We start from the raw sequence: 24,066 nt of genomic DNA, 5'->3' as shown, positions 1-24,066 counted from the left end.
CGGCGCTCCAGGTCTTCAGTAGCACTTCGGCGTCGGGCCCTTCACTCACTTGGGTCTTCAGCATTGAAGGACCCCCCCCAGCCACTGCAATGCCGCCAAAGACCGGAGCGAGTGAAGGGCCCAATGCCGAAGTGCTGCTGAAGACCCGGAGTGCCGCCGGGTGAGTACCGGGGGTGGCGCCTTTTTTATCTCCGCTCCCCCCGACCCGCCGCCGAAGACCCGGAGTGCCGCTGGGGGAGTAAAATGTAAAAGGCGCCAAGTAATTAAAAAGGTGCCACTTCTGCCCAGCTACATTAAGATGGGAGTCTCCTCTCCCACCAGCCAGGGACTGCCCCAGCCCTCCACTCAGGGATCTGAAAGACGGGATATTCCAATGCATAAGAACAGCCATACTGGGTCAGACCAATGGTCCACCTAGCCCAGTATCCTGTCTTCCAACAGTGGCCAGTGCCAGGTGCTTCAGAGGGAATGAACAGAACAGGTAATCACCAAGTGATCCATCCCTAGCTTCTGGCAAACAGAAGCAAGGGACACTCAGACCATAGTGCTGCATCCCTACCCATCCTGGCTAATAGCTATTGATGGACCTGTCCTCCAGGAATTTCTCTAGTTCTTTTTTGAACCCTGTTATAGTTTTGGCCTTCACAACATCCTCTGGCAACAAGTTCTATAGGTTGACTATGATAAGAGCATAAATCCATCCTATCCATCTTTAAAGGAGTTTCAAAATGATAACTTGTAATTGTCACCCTGGGCTATGGCTGGCTTACAGATCACTCTTCTGAGAGTCACAACAGCTATGCCACATCCTGCACTGAAACTGTCAGACAATCCCATTCAAGGGGGCTATTTTATTTTATTAAATTAGTTATAGGCTTTCAAAACTGTGGGGCACATCCCCAAAATACCTGCTTAACTGAATAACTTTAATTGAGCCTTCAGAATTGAGTGTCAGGTCAATGAAATGCATTAAATATATGCATTTATATATATTTTTAAAATAAATATTTTATTTTAAATAAATATAAATATTCTTAAAATAGCAGTCTGTATATATTTACCTGGTTTTCAATGTGTAGTTAAGATCACAGTAGCTGTGTAGCTATTACTAGTGAGTGAGATTTTATTAGACCAACAATTGAGTAATAACATTCTAGCCTGAGCTAACCATAAAACAGTCCCTTCTAGTGGTGGGTGAATTTCCAGGAAAACAGGACTTGATTCTGCCTTTGGTTATGAATACAGTTCCCAGAGAGGGCAGAAATGGGCCCACAGCTGCTATGTATATTGAGCTGTACCTTTTGTTTCCGTATCTATTATTTTTATATCTATTGTTTAAAAAAAACAAACACCATGTTCGTGTCTAAGTAATTTTAAAATCCCCAAACCTAACGATCTGCACCAAGTCCACCAGTGTATCCTTGCCAGATAGCCCAGATAAAGTAACCAACTGGATCTTGGCGCACAGCCTGCTGACCTACCTAAATGCCAGTCCTTGGCCTGCTTGCCCGCTCAACCAGTGCTTGATGGGGGAAAAATGAGCTTTGCAGTCCTGAATTAGTGCTCCACTCTACACAAAACAGACTAACACATGAGTTGTGTAAGGCTCCAGGCTGTAAGCCTAAATGGTCTATTCAGTTATGTAGAAGGGGCTGGTACCAAGGGGATAGAGGGCTGAGTAATTAAAGAGAAAAGCAGAGTTGTTGCCTTGAGTGATTTATCGATTTGATCTGAGATTAAATACTGTAACTTATTTTGCTTGTATTTCATTCACACTGGGAGCTTGTTTGTGGTTACTTTACATGATTGTGAGACTTAAGAAACTCCGTTTACTTTACTTATCCAATAGGTGATGGCCTACATGGGGAGCGGTAGAAGGATCTCTAGTCTAGCTGAAAACCCACGGCAGAGAGTCTGAGTCCAGGTCAGCTGACTCAGACTAGGGCTACAGGGCTAAAAATAGCAGCGTAGACATTCCAACTTGGGCTGGAGTCTGGGATATGAACCCACCCCCCTCGCTCGCCAGGTTTCAGAGCCTCGGTTCCAGCACAAGTGGAAATTGCTATTTTTAGCCCCATAGCGCAAGTCTGTGAGACCGAGTCAGTTGACTCCGACTGAGACTCACTGCTGCAGGGTTTTTGTGGTTTTGTTTTTGCAGTGTAGACGTATCCACTGGTCCACAAGTTGCAATGGCTGGAAGTGGAAGCTAAACAAATTCAGGCTAGAAATAAAGATGCAAAATTTTGACAGTGAGGGTAACTAACCCTTGGAACAACTTACCAAGGAGGGTGGAGGATCCTCCTTCGCCTGAAGTCTTTCAATCAAGATTGGGTGTGTTTCTAAAAGATATGGGGTAATGCCACCAAAAATCAATGGCTTGAAAAATAATTGGATGAAATTGAATTTCCTTTGTGTGGCAGGAGATCAGACTAGATCATAATGGTCCCTCTGGCCTTAATGTGTGAAAACCAGATAAATGATTATGGTATTGAAACCACTTGCTCAGTTTTCAGGAATGCTTTGAAGTTTGCTTTGCTAGTGTGCATAGGGTCTGGCCTGAATGTTGGATTTTCTGGTCTTGGTTGTAGATCAAGCCAGACATAGCTTTGTTTTTAAGGCTTTTTTTTTTTTCCTGGAAAGTATTGGGCAGTTGGTGCCTGGCTCTGCAATCATCTGTTCTGAAATTCCCATAACCAGATCTGTTCTTCAACTGAATGTGTTTCTCTCTCCTCCTCCTCCCCTCCCCAATCCACTCTAAGGGAGAAAGTGCAGCCAAATAGTACCATCACCAAGACATTGATACTTCTGCCCTTGCTGGCAAATAACCGTGACAAACGAGGCATAGCACTGGATGGAAAGTTAAAGGATGAAGACACAAACTTGGCTTCCAGTACCATGTGAGTCCTATTCTGAAGGGTACCAACCAATAGAGAGTACCAAAGAGGAAGGGAGGGTAGAGAGAGAATATCCTATAATATCACATTAAGTTTTGCATATAGGTCAAGTTGGAAGAGTGACTTATATTCATTCAAGCTGGGATCTATTTCACCTTGGTGTGTGCCCCAGGCTATATTTCCAGGTGTGGAAGGGTATCTGCTGTCCCAAGGTCTCTCTCAATATGTTTAATACCTGAGAATGGGATGTGCTCACTTGGCTGCTTGATTCTAGCCCTGTGCTGATAGTGCACTGTGTAGTCCCCACTCTGACTTTTTTTTCTTTCCTGTAGTATTAAGGATGGGATCGACAAGACAGTGCTGGGGATTCTGGTTGCCTACAAGGTGAAGGTGAAGCTCGTTGTCTCAGGGTAAGAGCAATGCACTTGGTATCTGTATAGACTAGAGATGGAAAATGTGCCTGTTTTGTAGAGGACAGTCCATAGTTAGGAGAAAGGGGGTAGGGTGACCAGATGTCCCAATTTTATAGGGACAGTCCCGATTTTGGGGTCTTTTTCTTATATAGGCTCCTATTACCCCCCACCCCACCCCCCATGTCCTGATTTTTTACACTTGCTATCTGGTCCCCCTAAAAGGGGGTGCAGTTTAGAACATGCTGTCTTGAGGTTGGAAGCCTCTAGGCAATGTCATCTCACTTGGCCAGCCCTAAATTCTTCCCAATCTGTAAGGGGAGAACCTTCCTCAGATGCTAGATGCCCCTGCAGCTCAATTCTGAGTGTAGACTCCTCTCTGATTTTGAAAATGTGTTGTTTTTTTATGCTGTAAGAATGCAAATAAAGCTTCAATCAAAAATGTACCTCCAAGTCTTCACTTGCCTACTGCACAAGGCTGAGATGCACACCCTTGGGCCCAGACATGCTGTGGTCCAGACCTTCTACCCACTGAGCTTACTGGGAAATTCTGGTGTTATCCCCCACTACTTAGCTTTATGGGGGACGTTCAGCTTCCTGATATCAGTGGCAATATGGAAGGGGACAAGAATAACTCTCAGCTGGTGAGAAGTGTTGATTTGCACTTGCATTCAGCATCACCGGATTCTCTGTGTCTCGATCTTGTTATAATCTAAATCAGGATCAATGGTTTGGCTTGTACTTGTGATAAAATAAGTGTTGCCTTGCATGGTCTCCTGGCTTGTGTTTTAATCCATCCTGTGGATTTAGGGGGCAGCTGTGAATGGAGCCTTGTGAACATTTGCTGTTTGAGGTTCAGAACCCCCTTCCCTCCATCCACAGGATGGATTTGACAAAGTAACACTTATTTATAAGTATCACCTAATTTGATTCTTTACCGTCTGATTTCTTATTCTTGCTTGCATAATTTCTTTGAAGCAGAGATGTTTATATTTGAGCATTGCATTGTGCGGGAGAAGAGAGAAAAGACATGGGAGGGTGTGGGGAAAGGACCAGAGGGAACTGAATTCAGTGGAGACGCTGCTATAACTCAGTGGTTCATAAACTCATCGAACTACTAAAGATCTGATGGACAACTCTCCTCTCATTCCAAATCCCACCACCCCTTTCCTACAGCAACTGCAGCACTTGATTATACCTCCCCCCGCCCCCCCCCCCCCAAAAAATATTGAGACGGTGTTAAGGAGATGAGGAAAATGAACTCTCTGCAATATAATGGGATGAGACTTCCTGGTGGTGCCCACTCCGCCATTTGTGTGTGCTTTTTCTTTCCCACCCTGGTGATAGGATTTTATGTTAATATGGAATCTTTCTTCCGTGCCTGCAGTCCTTACTGCTCTAATTTCTCTAGCTCACTTTGGTTCACTCGTGTGTGTGTTACCTCAAATTTTGGTGTCCTCTGCGGAACTGATCATAGCTGAATTTACACAGAAGAAACACCCAGCCAAGATAGACATTAAGTAATGATGCAGGGTGCGGAGATGCGCTTTGGGTTTCTCTAATTTTATTGGCCTAAAGAACCTCTTGAAAGCCTTAGGATCCTGGACTGTGCTCCAGTAAGCAGGAAATATCTGTGTGGAAGCTTGGCAGATGGGCCACCTGGAAGTGCTCCAGACCATCAGAGACCCACCGTCTAGAGCCATTGTGCTAGATGACTGAAGAGAGAATAGGGCATGGCTGGTTAGCTGGAAGCTTTGTCTTGTTTGGATGTATTCATGGAGCAAAGGGCACATCACAAGCACGTTTTTTGTTTTTCTGTTTACTTAGCATGCTGGGAGATCTCACCTCCAGGTAAAGCTGCTACGTTTTCTGCCTTTCCAAACGACACAATCAAGGCCATGACACTTTGCCTCCTATCCCCACCCCCCGCATAAATTAAAAACCCCTTAACCTGTTAGGTCAAAGGACTCTGAATACTCCAGTGTGATAAAGATGTCTATGCTTTAGTTACGTGCAAGGCCTCTAGAAAGGAGCAAAACAACTAATTTAGGACTAAGCGCAGGCCTTGTGCTAGAACCAAAGGTAGAGGACAGCAATGGCTGCAGTTGGGTTTTGAGCAAGCAAATCTGAACTTGGTGGTTTTGGTTTTTGTGGGGGTGGGGAGCTTTGAATGTAGCTGAGTTTTAGAGATGGGTGGAACTGGACTTCACATCTAGTAGACATGGGTAGATCGTACTGGGGAGGTGTAGGCTTGACTAAAACAGGAGTTAATGGGCATGTAGGTATGATGCATTCTCTTCTCTCCCCAAAGTGAAGTCAGCACAGAGCTTCCATTCCGTCTCATGCACCCCAAGCCTGAGGAGCCGAACATAAGAGGTCAGTAATGCCACATTCCCTACCTTACACCATGAGTCGCAGTCTCTTGCATATTATGATGCCCGCTATGAATGCCTTGATTCCTGCTATAGGGGAAACCTCAAAATAACATCAGAATGGCCATACTGGGTCAGACCAATGGTCCATCTAGCCCAATAGCCTGTCTTCCAACAATGGATAGTGCCCAATGCTTCACAGGGAATTAACAGAACAGGGCTGTTAATGAGTAATCCAATCTCTGTTGTCCAGTCCCAGCTTCTGGCAGTCAGAGGTTTAGCAACCCCCAGAGCATGGGGTTATGTCCATGACTATCTTGGCTAATAGCTATTGATGGACCTACCCTCCATAAACTTATCTAATTCTTTTTTGATCCCAGTTATACTTTTGGCATCACAACATCCCGGGGCATCAAGCTCCACAGGTTGACTGTGTGTTGGGTGAAGAAATACTTCCTTGTTCGTTTTTAAACCTGCCTCCTTTAATTTTCATTGAATGATCCCTGGTTCTTGTGTCAAGGGATGGGGTACATAACATGTCCCTATTCACCTTCTCCACATCAGTCATGATTTTATAGACCTCTATTGTATTAAACCCCTCCTCCCCCAGCAGAAGAATCTCTCTTCCCGAACAGGGAAGAGACCTGAACTGAGTGTGCTGTGCCAGATAATCTCAAAACATATGTAATGGGCAGGTGGGTGCTGAGGTAATATTATGTTAAACTCTATTATTCTCCCCCCACACACACACCTTTCCTGCACTTCAGCTTTACCTTTTTGCTGAAGCACAGGTCAGAGTTCTGTCTCTTCCAAAATGTTCAGAAAGCATAACACAGAGTTAGACCTCAGGGCTATTGTATGTAAAACCTTGAATATAGTTAACAGTCTCTAGTCAGCTTCAAAGAGAGAGAGTATCATACAGTTTCTTAGTAATCAAACACTTAATACACACAAACATTGTAAATAGCATTTGGAATACTTATGAATAACTTTTAAACAAAAGCTATCGGATAGTAAAGTCATAACGCTTTGATATCTACTGTTGAAAAGTGCTGTATAAGAGCTAGATATTAGACAAACTTCTCCACTTTGTTACTTTTACACATTGAAATGCAAGATTGCAATATTTACTTAACACTCACAATTCTCTGTTTTAGCCTGCACACACACACACACGCATCCCCTCTGATTTTCTTTCAGAGATGATTTCTCAGGCTTTATAGTATGGCCATAATATGTAGTGTGTGTCACCTGGACTGTTCAGAGCTTGAGGAGAATGGCAGTCTCGCTCCGCTTTCCAAATGTGTCACAGCCTTGTCAGCAAACAAGTCTGGGATTCTTATAGCTAGCAGCATTCCAGTCCTTGGATTAATAGTTGACTGGTTTCAGTCGCTGGTAAAACAGAAATCTGTAGCCTGTATCCAGAGTGGTACAAGCCCTCAAAGCAGACACCATCTCTTGGTCAATCAGCTACTGAGCTCGCAGGGCTGTCTTCAACTCCTTTATTTATAACCTTTCTCCCATGAGCTCTGATTGGCTCAGCTCTCAGATGGTGCCTATGTGAGGAACCTGCAAACTGCTTGTCCTAAATGGAACCTTCCTATACCACTTCTGAAACAGGAACTGAGCCTATCTAATGACTGACACACCTTATTGTTGGATGCTTCTAGGCCCTTCTAGCTGAGTTGCCCTGATGTGAAGAGACAGTATTCAAAGAAAAATCCCTTGCTCCTCCACTGCTTCTCTCCCTGTCTTTGGGCACATAAAATAAATAACTAAATGCCCAAAGCTAAAGCATGGGTTACGTGCAATCCTGCTGTGCCCAAGAACATAGCCATTGCTCTTGGGGATGGTGCAAGAACTACAGGACAAGTTTATCAAAGAGGTAAAGCCAAGTCAAATGAGCAAACCAACCCTGATGTACTGAAAGAAAAGGGTCAGAGGCGGGCAAAAGAGAAGGGTTCTGTAGAGATGGGCATTTTGTCCTAAACTGTAACCTCCACTTGAAAGGGACAGACATGAATCCTGTTGTCTTTAATTTGCTTTGAATTAGAGCAGGACATTGGTACTGAGGGAGAGAAGAAACAGATATCAGGGCACAGACTAAAGGTCCCATCCATGTTAATTTTGCCCTTGTTAGGAAGTGAAACTCAATTCCAGCTAACATGGCTCTGGATAGGGTGTAATGTTTCCCTAGCACTGTTCAAGGCTGGGTTGTGACCTGGTCTTAAAACAGTGATCTAATTTTTAAAAACATATTTGTATCAAAGCCATGCCCAGTCAAGGCAGCCAGCACACTGTGAACTAAAGGAGTTTCTAAAACTGTTTCTCAAACTAGATTTCCCTTTGATGGGAATCTTAAACTGCATGACAGAGAAGGAAAAAATGCCACACCAAATTCGTAGGCAGAACTATAACTAGCGAGACACCTACTGGCCATAAAGTATATGGCAGGATATGTTGAATAAATAAGACAGGAGCTCAGTATTATAACTCCATGATAAGAAGTTGAGCCACCAAATCAAAACAAAAAACTAAAGCATTTGAACTAAATGCTTGCTCCAAAGCAGTGTTAAGGAGACACGTGGCTCCACAAAGATATGAGAAACCCAAAACTCCAGGCTTCGCACGTTGACTTCAGGGGAGGGAATGAGTAACAAACGGTTTGTTACTCCTCAAGCAAGCAGATTAAAGCAGACAGTGTTGCCAACTGTTGTGACTCTATCATCATGAGTGTTGTCATGTTTTGGAGTCTTTCTTAAAAGCCTCAATGGCTGGAATCAAGAGCACATGAGAATCTCACCTTTCATTTACAATATTTCTAACTGTCATGGCTGTAGAGAAAAGCTTGAAAATATTTGCAAGTATAACCTGAGGGCTCAAAGCAGGAGGCAAATCAAAAGAACCCAAAATCTCATGGATATCTTTTTTTTTTTTTAATTGCATGATTTTTGGTGGGGGGCATGGTGTGATTTTTTTTTTTTTTTGAACGCTTGCTGTCAGCAAAGCCCTCTTCTACTTCCCCACACTTCAGGCAGATAATTTTGGCAGAAGAATGTAGAGTATCAGGAGAAATGGAGGGCAGGCAGATATCACATCTAACCAGATGCAGAATGCTTCAAATTAGGACCACTTCCACGTTTTCAAGAAGTTGGCACGTACACTCTCTCAATGCATGTGTGTATAAAATATAAAAATAGGACACCTTCTCGCACACACGTGGAGCAGGAGGGGGAGAAGACGTTATAAGGGACATTGTGCCAACTTTGTATTTGTAATAAACTTGCTAATTTTGGAAAATTTCCATTGCTGATCATCATTTCAATAGAATATCATAGGGGTTTTTAAACTAAAGATTGCTTTACAGAAATCAGAACTGTTTTTTCCTTCTCCCCTCTTGATGTTTATAAGGGTCTTTCCAGCAAGGGAGAAACTGATTAACTTTGCAGAGGAAACAGTGGAAATGACTGGAGATCTTCAAGGGTAACATTTTTCAAATGTCTAAGTGATTAAGGAGCCAAAATATCATTGAAAATCCATGGGATTTTTCAGCTTCAAAGTCATGTAGGGCACAATTTTTGAAAATGCCTGAGTCCCATTGTCTTAGGAGACCCTGAAAGCATTTTTGAAAGCAAAACAAAGCTCTTAAATCATCTAGGTACTTTTGTAAACTTTACCCAAATTGCTATCAAATGCACAATGTAAACAAACAGGGGTTCGGAGTGGGAACACTTACTAACTTTTCAGTTCTAGTGACTTCAGTAGATATATTTTCAGACATAATTGTTTTTTTTTGTTTGTTTAGTTCACTATATTCCTTTTTAATTATTCCCCAAACACGTTTCCACAACTAAGGGTTTGTCTTCACCGCAGTGTTGGGTTAAGATATAACTTGTGTTATCCCTAACCCGCTTCCTGTCCACAAATACATCTGTAGCTCTAGTTAAAGCGTGCTTTAAACTCAAGCTAGCTGGCCCGTCTGGGTGTGGGTTGATGTTTGAGTGCGGCTAATGTTCAAGCTAATAATGCAGTGACCTGTTACAGGCTCCAGCTACTGTTTGCACAACTTTTCAGATGCTAAGCCAATTGCATTGTGTAGCTTGCCTGTCATTTTGCACTGTGGCCATTCTTACTTGAACTAGGCTAACTTGACTGTACTAATTCAGGCTAGATGTTGCAGTGAAGATGAGCCCTAAATGTAACAAACAGTGAGCACATCTGTATGTATACCATGGCTAACACTGGGAATCAAATCTGATTTGTTACAAAATAGAGCTCTAGGTGGACTTGAACTCCTGTGGACTGAGATGCTTGGGACTAGATTATCCGACTGGGAGACGGTAATACTTTGTCCTACTGTGCATGAGCTTTGGGCCTGATCCCAGCAAAGATACTTCTTTCTTGATACCTCATTTACTCCTGTAATTCAAATAGAATGGGAACTGAAGATTACAGGTTTGATTGATGCTGATAGCTGTGGTGTCTGTCTGTAGCTACAGTTCATTACATAAGCATGTGTGTGCACATGCCCGCATGTTCAAACGCTCAGCAACCTAACAATGGAAGTAGGCCTGGTGCCTCTATGGGAAAACACTAATGCCAGAGCCATGGAATCTTCCTCTTACTTCAGTCCAGTCTCAGACAGAGTATAGATCTTTTTTTCTCTGCCTTTAAAAGGATACATTGGAAATTCAGGATTGCAAAACATCCCTCTCAAACACTCCTCCGCCACATGTTCTTACCAAAGAAGCAGCCCACATATCATTTGCTAAATCATAGTCATCTCCAACAGTTCATTTTTAGGTTATCATACAGATGAAAATAGCAGATTTCCTATAACTTAATAACAGGACAGACTTGCCAGTAATTGTGTGGGGAACCCTAAAAGCAGTTAATTGGGGGAAGAAATGCCTTCACTTCAAAAAGGAAAACACAATGAACAAAATAAAATCCCTTTGAAACCTGCATAGCAGATTTAGAAACACAACATGAGTGTCCCAAAATAGAGAATAAAACCTACCAAATTAAGATGGTAAACTAAAAATCTTTCCAGATCCTGCAGTTTCTGGCTTCCTGTGTTATCTCTAATCACTATTCCTGTTAGTCATTTCGTGCTTTGATTTGTAATAGTGATTCCACCAGTTTTTCACTGAACTCTGAGAAAAAAGATGTGCTTCGTTAGTTCCAAATTAGATGTTGTTTCATTAAGTGGATCAAAAGTTAATTGCATAGACTGAGCTATAGCAAACAGTGTTTAGGGAATCTTGAAGCACCAGGAGACAGACTAATTCTTTTAGCTGATTTGTGCAACCCCTAAGAGGGCTAGATAAAGGTGTTTATGAGTGGGGACTTTGAGATCAGTTGTCATCCTCATCTTTTCTGTTCCCTTCATTATTGCTGATGAACTAAAAGTTACCAATTTGTCTGTTGTGCCTCCCTACTTACTTTGCTGTCTCTCTTTTGGGGGGGGCAGGATGCAGTTGAGAAGCAGGAAGGAGATCACCTTATAAAGCCAAAAATATAGTGGGATTAAAATGCCAGAGGAGAAAATCATATTAAGATGCCCTCAGTGGGCTGGGCTAAACTAATGCCACCTCTATTTCCCCATCACCACCCAAAAAATCCACCCAGGATTATACAGGGTCAGAGTAAATAGAATGTATCCAGTATCAGCATGTTTACTTGTGCAGGGATGAATTGAGCCTAGGGAATCTCAAACAGGCAGGCAAAGTGTGAAGCAGAGGAAGCAGTCGAGGATTCGGTCTCTTTTCTCTCACCACATTTTCTACTGGTCCGTGCTGGCACAGCTCCATTGAAATAAATGGAGCTGTGCTGAGTTGCATCAGCAGATTTTGTCCCTTAAATGTGTGTGTATGTTATCTTTGAAGCATTTGTTACAACGCTGTTTTAAAAGTTAAAAGCGGAAGTGGAGGGCTATTGCTAACTATTGTCTCCTTTTTTTATTTCTGTGCCTGGAGGACGGACAGGAACTGATTACTACCTTTCCTTTCTCAGATTTCTGTATAGTCTGTGTCTGGGATTTCTCCTACAGTGTGTACACATTGGTTGCATCTCTTTAAACCTTATTTCACACCTGTAATACACTTAGCTACATTGTAACTTTCAAAAATTACTATTTTTGAAGACTTAAAAATACACTTGAAAAAAAATATAAACAGGCCCCGCCACCTCTCCCCAAAAGCTAGGAGAGGATAAAATCAGGCTTATAATAGAAATTACCATCTGTCCCAACTTTAATTCTATAGTGTCACTGCTCTGATTCTATAATGCAAGCTTATAGAAAACTTTCCACACCATGTGATGAAATACTATTTTCTGTCCTATGAGACAACCCCCCCCCCCCAAAAAAAAAAAAAAACCCAAAACCCTGAAAGGCCAAGTTGTATTTATTTAGACGTTGGATAGTTGCAAGAAATTGCATAGCCTTGTTCAGGCTCTTGAGAACTTTAGCTACATGATAATTGTACATGAACTGCGAAGCAGAGAGAGACGTTGCATCGAGGCAAGAAGAGTGTTGGCCTCTAGCTAATGAGCCTGTGGGAAGCAAAGGCTGCTTTAAGCTAAAATTAGTATAATTGCGTCTTTCGGAGCATAATCGAACCTAGCACCGTGTCATGGGTGTTATGGTGCTGCATATAGCACAGCACCTACCTATGTAACTCGTCTCCTGACACACTCTAAATCTGACTAAAACAGTGCGTGTTTCCCCCTACCCATTATACAAAAATTGACTGCATACTGCACTTATGGATACCACTAAGCTTCGCCCACATCAGTGATGTCATTGTTTCCTTAGTAACTATCATACTTCAAATGGGAGAAAAGGCAAAAGACTGTATTTAAAGAAAGAATGTTAACACCGTTGATTCAAAAGCAAAATGGTGTGTGATGGCACTTCTAAAAGTATTGCTCTAAATATTTAATTTCCAACTCATTTCAATTGAGCTTGGACCATTGGATAAGATTCCTACATCCCAGATTTCTTAATGGAGTCAATGGGTACAGTAAATGATCCTCTGAGTATGGAATACAAACACAGACCCGTGCTTTAAAAAAAGATCCACTAATTTTAGGCGGTTCTGTTTACGGGAGCTGGGTCTGACGCACTTTAAAGGCCTGGTTTTCAGAAGTGCTGAGAATCATCCATTCACTGACTTCAGCTGGAGTTGTAGGTGCTTAACGCCCCTGGGAGTCTAGAGCTCAGGGTCCTGAGTTTAGCACCAAGTTACTAAGACACCCAGAAACACTGACCACTTCTGGGACAGTCTGGCCTAGCTGGCTGCAATTAAGCTCAGGGGAAGGGGTGGGTGATGCAGCTGTCACTGGGTGAGCTAAAAAGAAAAGGAGTACTTGTGGCACCTTAGAGACTAACAAATTTATTTGAGCATAAGCTTTCGTGAACTAAAGTGACCAGAAAAGCAGACCCCAAAACCACCCCCCTCCACCACCACAACACAGTACACTCTGCTTAATCACTACTTTATGGAGAGACCTCTGAAGGCACCAAGTTAGCCAAAGGGAAGCAAGCGGCTAGGAATACTGCCTCACTGTGAAAGCGTAGGCTAAAATCCCATTATGTGAATGCATTTGGCTAGTGCCAAAGAGTTATGTGTAAGATTTAAGCAAGTGTAAAATTCTGAGCTCTGCTCTCTAAAATAAAAGCTGCCAAATAAAGAAAAGAGCTGAAATGTGGTCCCTACCACTTTGTCTTCTGTACAGCGATTTAATTGACTTAATGCTTATTAATGGCTTCTTCCCTGTTCAGGCTGGCTAGTTAAATAAGAGTGACAGACCAATTAAGAGAAATATCATGTCACAAAGCAGTATCACCTCTGCTTGGTGCTAATAGGTGAGCACGCCTTTCGCAGCAGTTGTTCCTAGCAAGCCAGCGTGGGAAGTTCTTTTTTAGCTCCTTAGCCCCTTTGATGTCTGAGCTCTGCTTATGGAATATGTTGCAACTAAGAGCTTCAGTTCCATATTACTCTGTTTCAAGTAATTATACCGGAATAAAGTCTCTTATTCCGGACCGAGGGCAGGTCTACACTATGGGGCACAGTCTAAGTTATGCAACTCCAGCTACGTTAATAGCTTAGGTTGACTTTTTGCGGTGTCTACACTGCACTGGGTCGACGGGAGAAACTCTCCCATTGACTTACCTACTGCTTCTCGTTCCGGTGGAGTGCTGGAGTTGACGGGAGAGCGAGCGGTGATCGATTTAGCGGGTCTTTGGCCCCCCAGTGGATTGATCGCTGCGCGTTGATCCCCTGGTAAGTGGAGACCAGCCCTGAGCGTCCACATGGGGAGTTATACCGGTATAGCCTTAGCTATGGTATAATTACTCTGCTGTATCTATGCCAGTCAGTTTCCACATGTAAACAGGCCCTAAAGTGATTTAATTTTGCTTCATCCGGGCACCAATATTTTATGCATTGAGATAAAGTTTATGACATAAGGCTTTTCTGGGTTGCTCCTCAAGCTCCAGGAAAAAAACACCACTTCCTAAACCAGTTATCTTTTTGTCTCTTATTTTGTGAGATTCCTGTTAGCTTTAGAGTAAACTCCTATTCTAACCCTCTGCTGTGTCTCCTCTTTCTTCTTTTATGCATGCTTGTAATTACAGTGATGGAGAGGTATGAAGCTTCTTTTTAATATTGTCCCGCTGGTCATCCCTCCTGGGGGATTAAAGCATCTGAAATTCCCCTAGTCTTGTCCAGAAACATAATGTAGAATGAGCAGGATAAGACTGATTCCACAGGTTAATTCTAGTAGTCTGTAAAAGCCCTTCCCATTTCCAAGGTGTCCAGCTGGAGACTATGCTATTCAGCCGGGAAGGACATGTTACAGCATTTAGTAAACTTCCATGGCTACTATCCTGACTAGTGTAGAAAACAGCTGTTGACTGCTGTCCTAGCTACCTCAACAGGGCTGGGCTGTAGGCATGTGATCCAAAGCCCATTGAAGTCAATGGAAAGACACCCATTGATTTCAGGGGGCTTTGGTTCAGGACTTAAGGCACCACTGGTGAAGTCAGAGGGCATTGCACGTAAAGGGAAGAGAGAAGTGACGATGAAGGGCTCCAAGTGGAAAACTGAGCTCAGTACTAAGGGGGTATGCAGTTTTGAAAGGCCTGTCTTTCCTTCATTTCAGTGCCCAGGATGAAAACCTGGTATTTGAGGAGTTTTCTCGTCAACAGCTGCAAGATTTGGATGAAGATGAGAACAAGGCTGTTTCTCCAAATGATGAGTGACTGTGAGAACAGGCTTCTGGAGGAGCTACGGGGTCTGATGGTAGTTACAAACATGTTAGGATGTAGTTTTTTGTTTGTATTAAACTGCCAGGTATTGCTGTTGTAATGTGATCTCTCTAGGTGCGCTGTCAGCAGCAGGGATCGAACTCTGGAACAGTGGATCTAAAGCATGATCCTCTCCTGCCTGGACTAAAAGACCTGGCTTTGTTAGCCAAAGGATGTAGCAGACTCAAACTTCTGTGGTTCAGCCACTAGAGGTGAACAGAGAGGATGAGTCAATGTTTATTTACGATGCTACCAAATAAAAAGGATAGGTGGTTACACCACTTATTAAAGCCAAGCTGATGATGTGTCTGTAGTGTCTGAATTTTCTCCTAGTTTGCTTAGCCTAATGTTAGATCAAAGAGCCACTGACTCAAAAGTTCTGGTTATCCTGACCAACAAACTGCTTGTGTAATCTGAGCAAGGGGAGGAATGGTTTGAAGGGTTACCTAGCCAGTCCTTGGTGATCTGCTAGACCCCCTCAATGGCTTATAAGAAGCTGCTTTTTTTCTTTTCTTTTTGATCACTTTTGCATCTAAATTCTGTCAAGTTCATTGAATAAGATTTGCATTGTGGATCCGGCCCCTGCCATAAAGCATGCAGTTTGCTCCCCTTTCTGAAGGACTGCGATCTAGCACTAGCAAAATCTGATAATGTTTTGTGATCTCATGATTGTTGCTACAATCTTGTTTTTTAAACTGACAACCAGAGCTGTGTCTCTAGTCAGCAGTATATTTTGTAAAACTTATTCTGCACTGCTTGTAATGCTGTGCCACACTGCTCATTTAACGAGGTGGAAAACAGCCACCTTAGTAAAGATGGATGAGCAATCTGCATTTTGCATTAAACCAGAGGTTTTACCCCATTGACCAAAACTCCTGCACACAAACAGGAATTGACATAACAGATCAGACCAGTAGTCCAGTACACTGTCTGACGGTGGCTAGTATTGGATGCTTCCGAGGCAGGTACAATAAAACCCCAAGCTGGACAATTAAGTAATAATTTTTCCCATGGGCAGGTTTCTTCCTAACATCCATCTGTTAGAGACTGGCTTGTGTGCCCTAAAGCGTGGGTGTATTCTTCCAAACTTTAGATTTTTTTAAAGATACTATCTGTTGTTTCTCTGCATGGTTTCATTATCCATATAACTGTCTAAACATTTCTTGAATCTTGCTGAACTCTTGGCCTCAGTGATAGCTTGAGGCAATGAGTTCTACTGGCTAACTGCTTTGTGTGTATATATAGAAATATCCTTTTTGGTTCTAAATATGATGCCTGTCAATTTAATCAAATGTCACTGTACCAGGGTGCCTTGCCCATTAAGAGCTCAAAAGTGAGGCCACCTAACCCCAGTTACTAAGAAAGCACACAGGAGCAAGGGTTACCTGATTCCCCTATAAAGAGCAACAAGAAAAAGCCAGGCTGCTAGTCCTGCATAGGGAGAGTGAGTTCGTTCCCAAGAAGAACAGACTGGCAGATAGAAGCTGCTGGAGTGAGCAGGCGTTGGCAGAGAAACCTGGGGAGCAGGGAAATGGACTGGAGAATTTTGTTGAATGTTTTGTTAATTTAACAAACCAGAACCAGAGAAGGGCTGTGAAGGGACAAAAGGGTTTGTGATTTACTGAAAAAGTCCCTTGAAGGGGGAAACTGAGGCATGGGGCTATCCCAGAGGCTAGGTGGGAGGTTCTTGGGAGACCGTCCAATGACAGTCCGCAATTTAATTTCTCCCTCCACCATGACCATGTCCTGTATGGTGATCTCAGATTCACTAATATGGATCTCTGCTTCCCACTCCAGGAATGGGAAGATAGCTGAACTAAAACCCAGATAACAGGGAGGACCCTGTGGAACAGCAGTGGAAACAGAGGCTGTTGAAGTCCTTTTCCTCATCAATAGGCAGTATTTTTCATGAAAGCCAGCTCTGAGTAGGCGTCATTCTCAACCTGATCCAAATACACTGTATGTGCTGGATGAGGTCAAAGTTGCCCTCTTCCTGGGTTTGGCTTTCTATGGTGGTGATAACAGAACGTAAACCTCCACCTCAGCTTTCTCCCCAAGCCAGGCTATTCCTAGGGCTTCCTGTGTGGCCTCCTTACATCTTCCCTTAGTTCCTTGAGCAGAGGTTGCTGCCATTGCTCATCTGTATTCTGGTGGAGTTAACAAGCCCATTTATCACAATAGCTCACAAAAGATCTGAGCAGCTTTGTGCAGGGTTCTAATGTGCTCTAACAGGCTGGGTTAAAAGAAGAGCCCAGGTACTCCTGTACCCCTACAGGATCAAATACACCTGCCATCCATGCATTATATAGGCAGGCTTTCCTGAGGCCTCTTGCGAGATTGCTGGAGAGTGTTTTATTTCTGTGTTGTCTAATGCTAACAACACTACTGAAGAATGGTGTGTAGAAAGACTGAGTCAGAAAAGCATAGCTTTAGATTGAAAAATACAATGCAATTTGGTGTCAGGAACCAGCTGTCACCCTGAGTAGGTGGGAGAGAGGAAAAGCAAACTGGTTGCTATTAATTAGTGGTGTCTGATATACAGGATGCTGATGTCAGAGCTGAAGGGAGGGCAGGAGACTAAGATGTTGCAAAATAAAGCAGGTGGAAAGTACCTATAGCAGGCTGCTTCTACCGTTGCTACCTTGGAAGAAAAGAAAAAACAGTGTTAATCTGTGTTGTTGTGCCTAGAAATTCAGTTAGATTGTAGTGGAAGAGTTTAGGAGTGGAAATGGCCGCAAGGGAATGACAGAGGTGGGTGACAGTCTTACTTATTTTTCAGTTAAAATGTGTCTGGCCACAGGCAAAAGCCTGAATAGATGAGCACTTCATCCTTTCCTGAAGGACAACACTTTGATGCACTGGACTAAGAGGAGAAACACATTTTAGAGGCAAGAGCGTACTGAGCGTGCTGTGTCTCCCCCCTCTCCTGGGAGACTGCACTCTAGTCTGAGGACTGTTACTATGCATGCACCAGCTGATCTCAATAGTTAGAATGGTGCAGAAGCAGAGAAGTACTCTAAGGTAGCCCAGACACAACCCCTCTAGGGCTCTATAGATCAAATTCAACCTTTTGAGCCATACACAGGAGAAAATCAGTCAATGCTGCTAGCACAGCATACATGTAATCAACACAACCCTAGCTGAAGCTTAATTGCTTGTTAATTGTTGATGATGTGCTTTATGGAAACAGATAAAGAGTTCTTCCAAGGGAATCTTCAAACCTCCACAGAGAATAGTGATACTCCATTCTTGAGGGCACACAGGAATAGAGGGTTTGGACAAGGCTTTGGCCTACATGAGTAAACACTCTGGTTACTGCAGCTACCTGGAAACCTGGGGCAATTCTGGCATACCTTGGTGACAAATGTCAGGTGCATTCATTAACAGGCAAGAACTGATCTCTTCCTTGTCATATTCTCTAGAGCTTGCTGCTCCCTCAATCCCAGCACTTCCTCACTCTTCTCTGAAATTATCTCCAGTCAATTCACTTTCCTCTAGAAGAGGTGGGAACGAAGAGACCCAATTGCTATCTCTGGCTCTGCGACTTACCTTCTTAGGCACCTTTCTGTGCCTCTGTTTCCCCTCCGACCCTTTGCTTGTCTTGTTTGTTTAGACTGTAAGTCTTTCAGGGGAGGGACGATCTTTTACTCTGTGTCTGAACACAATGGAGCCCTGTTCTCAGTTGGGGCCTTTAGGCATTACTGTATGATAAATATTAATTTATGCCCCTGTCTTAGTCACATGCTGTGTAAGCAAAAGTACCACTCCAGTTCAGTCTGATGAAGGAGCTGAGTGGTATCAATACACTACTTGTGTTGAAGACTACACAGTCTTGCAAGAGAGAGGCAAGCTCCTTGCAGAAACCTACACACAAGCTAGCATCTCACACATCAGTCAAGTAACTGTTTTGCCCAGTCTACCCGTGGAATTTCTCAACAGAAAGAACAAAGCCAGTGTAACTGTTCTACCTACTTCTCCCTCCCCTGCACAAAAACCTGCAGATTATCAAAAATCCTGAACAATCTCATTTGATTGTTTAATTTTTCCCCAAAGTCATTCATGCAGCCAATTTACAAAGCCATTCTCTTTTAGGTGGCAGTAATTCTTTGCTCCAGTACATTATTAATACTGCTGATTAAAAAATGTTGAAAGCCTGATGCCCCATTATTTTGAGCAAAACCTTATTTTGTAATAATGTGTATTTAAATTTAATGTTTTAAAACCATTCAGAACCCAGCACAGGTTACTCTCCCACCTTTGACTATATGGGAAATATATATAGTCAAATTAGTGAAAAATCATGCAGGGGTCTTGTTCAATAGGCTATAAAGATTGTGACCTTGTTATGCCCGGGGTGGGGGGGGAGAACCCTAAAGATCAGCAGTTTTGTCTCAAGTTAGGGGTGAGACAAATGTATGCCCCTATTCATTAAGCATGCCCTGCCAATAGAGCATAACCTAATGAATGTCCCTTGATGTCTGTTCAAGCTTTGTGTAGATGAGCGAGGGGCTGAGATGGCGGGGCTGAGCATGTTCTCTCAATTTTTCTTTGCAATTGCTGACAACCCAGTGCTGTATTCCCAATCAGTGGTCATATACAGATGCTTGTAGGTCCTGCACTGGAACTGGAAAGAGTAAAGCCTCCCTGGTCACCAGTAGTGGGTGGAAGCTGTAGGGAGGGTGAGAAATGTAGAAGCAGAAATGTATATCATAGTGGGAGAATATGCTGTTTATTGGTTTCGTGAGTCAAAACACTGCCAACCTGATCAGCTCTGGAAGCAACAGATCTCAAGGCAATTTTTCTTCTTTGATTCCCATCTGTCAGCACAATGGCAACAGTCGGGCCAAATGAAGGCTTTCCACCACTTTCTACCTTGTACCTGCTTCACAGCTTCATTCATCTTTCTGTTCTGTCATTCCAAACCATTGATGGGACTTTACTGGTCTTCGCCTTACATCTATCCTTTGTCTAAAAGGTGCCTGAACCTGGTTCCACTTTCTATTGTGTAGTGTTTCCAACTCGTGATTTTAGTGTAAGTTACACACAGTATTTGGTGATTTTTCTTAGCACCTCAGTTCCTAGAATCTTCTGAGTAGGTAAAAATCTTTCATCTAAAAAAAAATATTCTAGCCCCCATGCCTATGGAGAAAAGCTTGAAAACCAGAAAGTCAATAAAACCCCATTATTAGTTTAAAAAATATCTCATGAGCTTTAAGTCAATCATCGTATGTTAGGACCCGACTCGTGATTTTTGATTACTTAAGGCTGGCAATAGATATCAGGGTTGTGGACTCCAGAAGTTCAAAAACCATTAATTAGACCCCCCCCCCAACACGAGGGTTTTAAAAGATACTGTGGATTTTGATCTGGTTTGATATTCTGACCTTCCCCTGCCCACCCATGTGCGTGTGACTGTTAGTATTGCCCACTTTTCAAACTGTAAAGAGTGTGGTCATTCTGGGCCTCGCAGAGTCAGTCTCCTCTTCCTTTTGCAGGCTGGGGAAGGGGGTTGCAGTTCCAGGGCTGCTCATCCCCCTCTGCCCCTTCCCAGGCTTGGTGTTGCAGGGACGGAGGGAGCAGGTTGACCCTCTTACCAACTCTCCTGATTTCTTCTTCCTGCATCAGGGGATTTCACCCAGCCCCTCCCACCTCCTGAGCAGCTTCAGCCCTCTCCTGTACTTCAGCCCTGCTGGGGGAGGGAGCCCCCTGATTGGCTGTCTGCCTCCCTGCCCTGCCTCCTGGGGAAGAGCAGCCAATCAGAGCTGTAGCAGAGGTACCTGCTACAATACCTGAGCTACCTGAGCTCTTCTCCATCCCTCCATGAGCTTGCACAGGAGTGCAGGGAGGAGGGAGAGAAAGAGTCCTGTAGCTTGGGGTGGTGCTGCCCCCTTCTCCCCCCTCCCCTCCTGTGAGCCACAGGTCATCTCCTCTGCTCCTCCCCCGCTACAATATCTGGGCTGGGCAGGGGCCAAGGTGAGTAGGGAACCTGCTGCAGCCCCCCGGCCTGGGGAGGTAGGTGAAGAGCCCCAGGAAGAGCAAAGGGGAGGCTGCGGAGATGAATTGAGGGGGCTGGGGAACAATGGGGAGTGAACTGAGGGGGCCAGTTGGATGGGGATGGCCTCTCCCTTTTGCACGCATATGGCATCTGGAAAGCAACATTCTATAGTTGCAGTTGTAGGTCCATAAGCCATTTCGAGGCCTCCCCTCTGACACTGTGGATATCATCCAGTTTGCCTTTGAATCCATATTTGGGGCACTGTGTTATAATGTGTTTGATAGTTTGGATGTTCACACCACAGTTGCATGGAGGGGAGTCTTTGATGTTCCACTTGTGCATCAAGTAGCAGCATCTTCCATACTTTGTTGGATGTGCTTCAGTGTGGTCCAAAGTCCACGTGGCAAGTCAAAACTGGGCCAGCGCCTTGTTGGCTCAATAATAATGTGCTTATTTTGAAGGGTAGGTGAGGTCCAGATGCTTTGCCATTCTCTGGTCAGATCTAGAGACATGAGGTGGTCACGTGTGGTTCATGATGGTTTTTGCAATTTCAGGTATTGTTGAGGTATGTTAGCCGTAGCCTGCCAGATGGGAAGTACTGGGTAGTCTTCAAACCATTTAAGATCTCATGCCGTGGCTACATCTTGATCGATAGCTTGAGGTCTGATGTTTGCTAATATAGAAAGCCACGGTGTTGATTTTGAAGTTCCCATGATAATTTGCATGGTGTAATTCAGCTGCCCATCCACAAGATGGGTCTGGTACCTTCTTGCCCATACCAGTGCAGTGATGTCAAGAGGGCTTTTCCAATTCTCGGTCTCTACACTCATAGTTGTGGAGTAGCTCTGGTCTCTCTACAGTCCATCAAGGAGGCCCTGGGGGATGGTCTTCTGTGCGATGGAGATTGGGAATGCAGTGAAAGAGTCAAACGTCTTCGGCGCTGGGGGAACGTGGGAGATTGTATTGTCCAGTCATAGTGAAAGGTTTCAGAGTAGCAGCCATGTTAGTCTGTATCCACAAAAAGAACAGGAGTACTTGTGCCATCTTAGAGACTAACATATTTATTTGAGCAAAAAATAAAACATAAATTTGTTAGTCTCTAAGGTGCCCCAAGTCCTCCTTTTTTTAGTCATAGTGAAAGTGGCTCAGGCCAGTACGGCGCCAGTTTTGACTAGAGAACTGGGATCTGAATGCCACTGTGGGTCAGCACTGTGTGTGCTGGTGTTGGGAAGTCATTGAGGATGGCCGGCTACGGGGGTATGGGTGTGCCTGTGTCAGCCCTGGAGATGAAGGTCAGAGCCGTGGGGCGGGGGGAAGGAGGGCTGCTCAGAGGGAGCGGGGGGCGAATGCGGGGGCTGAACGGAGGGGCTGGGGGTGAGAGCTCCTGAGGGGGGACAGATTCCCCTCAGCCAATGTGCGGGGGAGGGGTCAGTGCTGCTGCCCCCGCCCCCGCGTTGAGCCCCCAGGAGACAGACCAGGGCGCCACAGAAGCTTACCCGACGTGAGCACACGCGCTGGGCCTGCGCCCTTCTCGCAGCCCGCGATGTGAGGGGGGTCTCCCGGCTGGACCTTGCAGGCTCCGCCTCTGCCCGCCAGGGGGCGCGTCACAGACACGTTCGCGCCGGCCGCTAGGGGGCGCGGGGCGGCCCCGCGCCTCAGCCTGCAGCATGGCGGCGGCGGGCGCCTCGCGGCCCCAGGCCGGGGTCGCCGCTGCCGCTGCCGCCGCCGCCGCCGCGGAGGAGTCGTCGGACAGCGAGCCGGAGCAGGAGCCGGGCTCGCCGCACAAGCTCATCCGCAAGGTCTCCACGTCCGGCCAGATTCGCCAGAAGGTGCGTGCGGCGGGGGCGGGGGGCCCGCGGGCCGGGCCTCAGGCTGCCGCCGCGCTGGGCCGGCTCTGACCGAAGAGCCCGGAGCCCGGCCTCGGCACTGCCCCGGCTCCGCGACCCAGGCTGTGCCCCTCATCCCCCTGGGTCAGGCTGTGCCCCTCCCCTCCCATAGCCCCTGGGTCAGTCTGTGCCCCTCATCCTCCTGGGTCAGACTGTGGCCCTCCTCTCCCATAGCCCCTGGGTCAGACTGTGTCCCCTCCATATCTACTAGTCAGATTGTGTCCCTCATCCCCAATCAGGCTGTGCCCCAACTCCTACAACCCCATGTCAGACTGTGCCCCCCACTCCCATGCCCCCAGTTAGACTGTGCCCCTCTGATTGTGCTCCTCACCCCCATACTTGCCAGTCAGACTGTGCCCCCATCAGATTGTGCATCTCATCTTGTCAGACTGTGCCCAGACTCCTACAACCCCGTGTCAGACTGTTCCCCACATCAGACTGTTCCCCACCGCCACTCCCAGGCCCCTTGTCAGACTGTGACCTGCACTCCCCATACTCATGGGCCAGACAGACTCTGCCTCTTCCACATCCAGGTTCCCTAGCCAGACTGTGCCCCTCACTTCTCACATGCCCAAACCCCCATCTGCTCCCGGTCAGACTGTGTCCCCCCCATCCCTCCACTCCAGCTCCCCCCACCGTGCGTCTCCTTCCTCCATTCCCTCTCCCATCTCCACCTTGTTATATTTCCTTGATCAGGCTGTATCCCCTCATCTCCTGGTGGTGGTTGTGAGGGTGCTAGGCTGTCATTAGGCTCAGTGGCAGCATTTTGCCCGCTTTAGAAGAACTCTCATTGCACCTCTGCTATGGTGCCACCCCAAGGTAGAAGACATGGAGGCCCCCTTAGGTCAGGGATAAGAACAGTCCTAGGGGAGTGTTGATTCTTGTGTCGCAGCTGTTTGGCTTCTCCCTATAGCTTTGTGAAGTCCTCTTTGTTCCTTGAGGTTTTACATATTGTTTTACTGCCTAGAAATAACAGGGCAAACATCCTTTCACCCCTGCTGTTCTCTCCAGAGGGTCAGCACAGTACTGACTGGGATGTTGGAGGCTTGTTTGTGATGCAGGGTTTTTTTTCCTGGGGCTGGAGAGCAGATGTATCTTGTCAGAGCCATCTCATAAATAGTCTTCATGTACACCCAGTTCTGGTGATGACTCTGCCCCTGACGTTGTTGCCCTCTTCTCACATGTGGGCGTTCTCA

At 45.1% G+C, this 24,066-nt stretch overlaps 2 protein-coding genes across 6 annotated transcripts in view; both read left to right on the top strand.

Moving 5' to 3' along the window:
- The window catches only part of SAG (S-antigen visual arrestin), a 29,866-nt gene extending 14,649 nt beyond the window's left edge, over nt 1–15,217 (top strand). Inside the window, exons 13-17 of the mRNA XM_073358807.2 lie at nt 2,760–2,897; nt 3,227–3,304; nt 5,132–5,155; nt 5,616–5,680; nt 14,845–15,217. Of these exons, the coding sequence (XP_073214908.2) occupies nt 2,760–2,897; nt 3,227–3,304; nt 5,132–5,155; nt 5,616–5,680; nt 14,845–15,050 (511 nt within the window). The 3' untranslated portion in view covers nt 15,051–15,217. The remainder of the gene's footprint in view (nt 1–2,759; nt 2,898–3,226; nt 3,305–5,131; nt 5,156–5,615; nt 5,681–14,844) is intronic.
- A 7,385-nt stretch (nt 15,218–22,602) lies between these two features.
- DGKD (diacylglycerol kinase delta) overlaps nt 22,603–24,066 on the top strand; it is an 80,095-nt gene continuing 78,631 nt past the window's right edge. For all 5 annotated transcript variants that reach the window (XR_012160825.2, XM_073360184.2, XM_073360183.2 and 2 more), the window contains exon 1: nt 22,603–22,813. Coding sequence is in view for 4 of the 5 variants with exons in the window: in XM_073360184.2 (XP_073216285.2) it covers nt 22,652–22,813 (162 nt within the window). In the remaining variant the exon portion in view is untranslated. The remainder of the gene's footprint in view (nt 22,814–24,066) is intronic.

Source organism: Lepidochelys kempii, chromosome 9 (assembly GCF_965140285.1).
Source record: "Lepidochelys kempii isolate rLepKem1 chromosome 9, rLepKem1.hap1, whole genome shotgun sequence".
NCBI classification, from domain to species: Eukaryota; Metazoa; Chordata; order Testudines; family Cheloniidae; genus Lepidochelys; species Lepidochelys kempii.
Note: the sequence above shows the minus strand (reverse complement) of the source record. Positions and strands in the feature narration are given on the sequence as shown.